Here is a 6,970-nt window from a genome sequence, read left to right on the forward strand (position 1 = left end):
TAAAAAATCACTAAAAAGGTCCTCTCCAATGGATTTCTTAATAATTAATCTATAAAACAGTTTTTAAAATTTCTTTGTCAAACACATATTTTTCTTTTTTTTTAAACAGTTTTTCAAAACAAATTTATAAAACACTTTTTAAAAACTAAAAATCAAAAGTGATTCAAACCAGCCCTTAGTGTTTTCAAATTAGATTCACCGTTGAAATTCTCAGCAAATACACATCAATCATGTAGATGAAAATTTGGCTCCATTTTCTTTAAAGAGGTAAAACGAGCATAGTAGTGTAGTGCTCTTAAGAACTGTAATGATTAATTACACGGATGATGCTATTCAGAATGCAGAATGTGTGTTGCTTAATATCATATACACTTGATAATTTTTGACACCTAGTTGGGAATACTATATTTATAGATATGTGGCCAAAGAATGTTAGTCAATTCAAGTTACATGTGAAAGTCAGATTCATACTTCAATGTTCTAAGCATTACCATAACTTTTTATTGCTCTGTGATTCATCCTGCTCATGATTCGGGAAGCATCATTAAATCTACCTGCTCTTTCATGAATGTTGGCAACAACAAAATGCAACTCCTTCTTGTTGATACTGGGATTGGAATCTAGCTTCTCAAACAATGATTCCACCATCTTGAAATCCATACTCGCGCCATATAAATCAAGCATTTGAAAATGAACTTCGTCCGGAAAAACACACCCTTCTTCATACATCTGTTTATATAAAGCACCTGCTCTCTCAAATTTCCGCAGCTTTCCAAAAGCATTCAGCACAAGAGCAATAACATTAGAATCTGGAAAATGTCCAACCTCTCTCATCTTCTCAAACACTTCAACGACATGTGCATACTTTCTGTCCCTTGAGAAAATATCAATGATGCACCCAAATACAGATATATCTTTCACCTCTCCCGCATCAAAAGCCTGTCGGAAAACCCACAAAGCCTCGTCAACTTTACCGGCTTTGGCAAGTATTGTGATTGCCGTCTCCCTGGAAACATTATCCTCTTGCTTGAGCTCATGAAGTAGCCTTTTGGCATGCGCAACTAATCCAGCTTTCTGATACGCAACAATCATTGTCTGATATAGTACCTCATCAATTTTAACTCCAGAAGTCCTTAACTTGTGAAACAGCATGGCTGCCCGGTTCAATTTCCCTGCCTTTTCCCATATAGATATTATGGTTGAGTAAGTGATGGCATTTGGTTGAATACCTCTACTCTGCATTTCTTGAATGAGATTCGTCGCTTTCTCATCTTCAAGAGATTTACCATAGATACTAATCATCGTGTTGTATGTAACAACATTCTGTGGTATACCTTTCATTAGCATCAAACTAAAAAGATGAACAGCTTCCCCGAATAGCTCAGCCTCTCCATAAACCCTCAAGATAGTATTGTAACTAACCACATTAGGTTCAATTCCCATTTTCTTCATACCCCAGAAGAAGCAATCAGCCTCCCTAATCATTTGAAGCTGACCATAAACATCAATCATAATATTACACGTAGTAAGATCAATCGGACATTTAACTTCATTCATTTCCGCGAACAAAGAAAGCGCCTCGACAAACTTCTGATTATCAACATAAATCGCAAGAAGCGTCGAGTAACTAGTAGTATTCGGGTTAACACCATTATCCCTCATCTCTTGAATAAGAAGACGAGCTTCCTTTAAGAGCTTCGCCTTACCAAACACACTAATCATAGTATTATAAGCTATAAGATCAAGGACAATATTAGCAGAAGCTTTCAACGTATTGAAAATCGAAATGGCTTTTGAATAATCACCCAGTTTCCGCGAAAGCTCAATCAAATTACTATACAAAACAAGGTCACCAGGAACTTTGTCACGCTCCATCTGTTGTAACCAAAAGAAAGATGAATCAAACAAACCTTGTTTACTGAAACACGTAATGAGTGTGGAGTAAGTGTACTTATCAGGGGAAAGACCCTTTTGACGCATTTCGTCGAACAGTCCGTGTGCAAACTGCCATTGTTTAGCGCGAAGTACGTTACGTAGGACGACGTTGTAAGCGGAGAGTGAAGGTGAGTATTGAGCTATCTCGTCCATCCAGTCGAGAATTGCGATAGAGCGTTGCCAATCGGGTTCACGGGAGAGGATGGAGACCATGAAACGGATTGAGAGTTGTTTGTTATTGTAAGGGGACATGAGTGCGTAGAGTTGTTCGATGTTGTGGGTTTGTTTGATTGAGGTTGAGAGTTCGTTCATGTCGACGCTGCGGTCTAGATAAGGGGGTTCGTATTGTTGTTTTTGTTGTTGCTGGGTTCTGGTGCGACGTTGGTGTTTGTTGGTGTTGGGAAATGGGGAACGTGGGGTTCGGGTCCAGACATGTTTGGGTGTGGCTGAGACGGATCCGTTAGAGATGGTGGTTGTGGGGATTGGGGTTGAGAGGGTAAAGATGGTGGTTTTGGCGGAGGAACAAGGGAATGAACATGAAGAAGAAGATGAAGACGAACTAAGAAGAGTTGAAAATGTTGCGTAGGATGAGATTGAGCACATGGTTAGTAATTTTGAATTGTAACGAAACTAATTCAATTAAGTTTGTAGAATATGGTTTGTAGTACCATTCACGACTGATTTTTTTTCTTTCTTTTCACAAATCAAGTTTTAAATTATTAACTTTTGTTTATTTATCTCACTCGATGTTTTTATTTAGACTTACTTAGTTTTAAAAACCGGACCGGTCATCGAACCGGTGAGAGTGCTGGGTCACTAGTTTATCGGTCGAACCACTGGGTCACTGGTCGAACCGCACAACCAAACAGGATTAAACTGGATAACTCTGTTGAATAGACATGTCATTATATAGGTATAAAACCGGTCGAACCGGATGATTCAATCTCTAAAAAAATATAACTACCTTTTAAATTTTTTAAAAATATCCTATCATAAATTCACAATTTTATAACTTAAATTCAAATTTTAAACAAAGGTATCACACATAACAAAATAGTAAAAAATTACAAAGTCTAATTGCAAACAAAGTCTAATTACAACATAATCTAAACAAAGTCTAATTAGAACATAATCTAATTGAATAGTTTATAACAAAATAAATCCAATGTGTACCAAATTTAATTAAAAATAGGATCCTCCTAAAAAGAAAATCAAATAAAATTCAATATGTTTATGCTATTTAAGAAAATTTATTAGCAAAGATAATAAATAGACAATAAAGTTTTTAATTTGTCACTAAAAAACTATGTGAGAATGCTATTTAAGTAATACACTACTAAATATATTAAAATAAAGTAAAAAAAAAAGTTTAAAAGAAATGTTAAAAAAAAGTTTAAAAAAATAATAATAAAAAAATTTTAAAAAAAAGCAATTAAACCGCCGATTTTTCGATTTTTTCGATTTACACCGGTTGTGACCGGTTCCCACCGGTTTGATAGCATACCCGATCCGACTATTAAACCAGACCGGTTATCTGGCCGGTTCCCGGTCCGGCCGGTCCGGTCCGGTTTTTAAAACTATGCTTACTATGGTTAAATGAAGTAAAATAATTTGGGTAACTTTAGTCTTTATTTCTATTTTTTTTAATTTGATACTTGCTCTGCCCAAAATAAATGTGACACTTAAAGAAATATTTTGTCCAAAATAAGTGTTATATCTGGTTTTCAATGCACTTTTATATTTTATCTTCCAATTTTATCCTCTAATTATTACATTTAATTTATTATTTCTCTCACATTGCATTAATGATAATTATAATACAGCAATAAATAAAAGAGACAATTTAGTAACTTCACAATTCTCTCTTTCATTTATTAAATTTTTTTAATCTGTGTAAAAGTGTCAAGTATTACACTTATTTTAGAACGGATGAAGTAATAAAAGTTAATGACACGACGATTTACTCAATAACGTGTCAATGTCACATATGTAATAATTAATTCTTTTATTATCGTTGTTTAACTTGATAATTTATTTTATTTATATTTATAAATAAATAACCAAAATTAAATTAGTTTAAATTTTAATATTTTTTTGAATGATTTTTTTAGTTAAAAGGCTATTTTTGACAAATTTAAATTAAGTATAATTTATTTGTAGTAAATTTTTGAGTTATTAACACATGACTAAACATGAAAAAATATACATATGTTTGTCACCTGAATTATTAACACATTTATATTTTTCACATCATTATTTAACCAGAAATGATGGTAAACACTATTTGTCCATTCATACAAAAAAGAATTTGTTTACACAGTTTACCATTCGTCCTCGCACTAATAAAAAATTGGTTAATTATGACGGTTTTATTAAGGCGGTTTTGATAATAGCCGCTATTAACCGTAAAATATGGTGGTTTCGTGAGATGCCACTATTACCTGTAGATTACGTTTTCTTAAAATATGACAGTTAAAATCACACTTTCAAAATAAAAAGATAAAACACTTTCTTAAAACTCGTGAGTACGAAAAGAAATGTTGATCTTTATCCCCAAGGAAGTTGGTCCTTGAGGTGTGAAAATCAAGCATTGGTGTTATCCCCCGTGAGTTAAGTCTTGATACAAGTGCCTCCGGCTAAGTACATGTTTTCTTCTCAAAATGTGTTCCTTTCAAACATGTTTTCTTCTCGGAATGAATCCCCTTGATTTTGAAGATTGATTTGAGAGTGCTCTCTCTCCCTAGTGAAATTTATGTCTCCATAAAAGATATTGTTGACGATTGGCTGAGTAATTGGTTATACCCCGATGTTGTCATCCCCATTGTTGTCCCTTATGTTTTATTTATGAGTCTGTTTCATTAGCATATGCATAACATTCATTCATCCATTCATACATGCATATTTATGCATTCGTCTCTTATGAGAAACCTTTTATACTCATTCCCCAAGTGATGTCTCTACTCTCTCCATTAAAGTGCCAACTTTAGGAAGAAAGATCCATATCCTTGTGTTTCCCCGCTGAGTTTGTTTCTCATGGGAAGATTTTATTTTAGCTTCTCTGTCCATCTCAAGATAGGATGAATCCCCAGTTGAGCTTATTCCTCATTGGGAAGTGTCTTGCTTAGATGTCTCTCTCCAGCTCCGTCTTGGATTGAACTTTGTCTCCAGTAGATATGATTATTTGGATATTTGAATCTTGGATTGGAAGTGCATTAATTTTGCACCGTTGAAGACTTGGTCACCTCAACAAGAACCCATTGGTGGTTCCCCATAAAGTTGGATTCATTTCCCGGCAGTTGTTATTGCAGGAACTTTCATACAGCAGGTGGTGGTCTCTTTATTTGAGAAACTTGTATGTCCCAAAATTCCTTATTGAAAAAAGATGGTAGTATCTACGAAGCAATTTATTCATTTCTAGTGAAGAAGCTTATGAATGGTTAGTCTCTTCAATAATAGAGACGGCTCATGATGAAACATGTTCTTTCCCAATGGATGGTTAGTTTTCTCAAGATGATGAAGACAGTTTGTTGTGAAGCCCGATGTTTGTCCCTTATGAATGGTTAGTTTCTTCAAGATGATAGAGATAGTTCATAATGAAGTTTGTTCTTTTCCAATGTATGGTTAGCCTTCTCAAGATGATGAAGACAGTTCGTTATGAAGCCCGATGTTTATCCCTTGTGAATGGTTAGTCTCTTCAACATGATAGAGACAGTTCATAATGAAGTCTGTTCTTTTCTAATGAATGGTTAGTCTTATCCAGATGATGAAGACAACTCATTACGAGACTTGGTACTTATCCCCAATAAATATGGTCCATTTCTCCTACTCTATATTAAGGATGTTGTTTGTTTGTTCCCCGTAAAAGTTGGAGTCCTGTATTCAGATCATATCATACATGTGGTCTTTTAGGGTCCCATTTGTGCTATTATTTTATATTTAAGTCCCTCCTACCATGCTGAGACGAAGATTCCCATCTCCCCCTCCTCGGATAGAAGAAACTTAAATATGGGCAACTGTTGTACCCTAATTTTTTACCCAAAGATTCCACTCCATTTGTATTGAATCTCAAAGAGTGTGATCATCATTATCATTGTTCATAATCATTCATGCATCATTTATTAACCAAAATATACAAAAAATTGTGTTTACTTGTTACTTATTTCACAAGATAGGTGATCGACGAAGGAGCTCAGGAAAATTAGGGTTTTAAAGCTCACAAGGTGGCTCAAACCTTCTCATATGCTCAAGTGATTTTTGTCATCAAAATCCAAGCCCAAGTGTGGTTTGAATCAAGATCAAACTTTCAAATTCATCTGGTACACAATTAGGGGTTTTGACTTAATTCTTTAAAAAGTTGACTTTTGATCAAGACAAGGTCTTATGGCTCAAAACATAATTTAAGGATCTCAAATGCCTCATCATAATCCATTCATATCCTTCATTTTTCTAGAAGAGCTCGATTCAATTGATACTTTGAAGAATGCAATTCCATTGGAAAAAGTCAACCGTCCAAGATCAACTTTTACTTTTGATCAAGACAAGGTATTATGGCTCAAAACATTATTTAAGGATCTCAAATGCCTCATCATAATCCATTCATATCCTTCATTTTTCTAGAAGAGCTCGATTCAATTGATACTTTGAAGAATGCAATTCCATTGGAAAAAGTCAACCGTCCAAAATCAACTTTTACTTTTGATCAAAACAAGGTCTTATGGCTCAAAACATGATTTGAGGATCTCAAATGCCTCATCATAATCCATTCATATCCTTCATTTTGCTATAAGAGCTTGATTCAATTGACACTTTGAAGAATGCAATTCCATTGGAAAAAGTCAATCGTCCAAGATCAACTTTTACTTTTGGGAAATTTGGTCAACCATGGACTTTTGAAGATCAAAATCATGAATATGTGAGTATTGAAGTCATTTGATCCAGATTAATCAATAAAATCAACAAAAGATTCAAAAGTCAAAGTTAGAGTTTTGACTTTTTCATGAAGGAATTACATGTTTAATGCTCAACTTTGAAAACT

At 34.3% G+C, this 6,970-nt stretch overlaps 1 protein-coding gene across 1 annotated transcript; it reads right to left on the reverse strand.

The window, feature by feature from the left end:
* Positions 1–2,593, reverse strand: LOC131655858 (pentatricopeptide repeat-containing protein At5g39980, chloroplastic-like). Its single transcript, XM_058925659.1, has one exon. It carries the CDS (start codon positions 2,536–2,538, stop codon positions 481–483), a length of 2,058 nt encoding a protein of 685 aa, XP_058781642.1. The 5' UTR covers positions 2,539–2,593; the 3' UTR covers positions 1–480.
* Between the last annotated feature and the right edge of the window lie 4,377 nt (positions 2,594–6,970).

This window comes from Vicia villosa, linkage group LG3 (genome assembly GCF_029867415.1).
Source record: "Vicia villosa cultivar HV-30 ecotype Madison, WI linkage group LG3, Vvil1.0, whole genome shotgun sequence".
Taxonomy (NCBI): domain Eukaryota; kingdom Viridiplantae; phylum Streptophyta; class Magnoliopsida; order Fabales; family Fabaceae; genus Vicia; species Vicia villosa.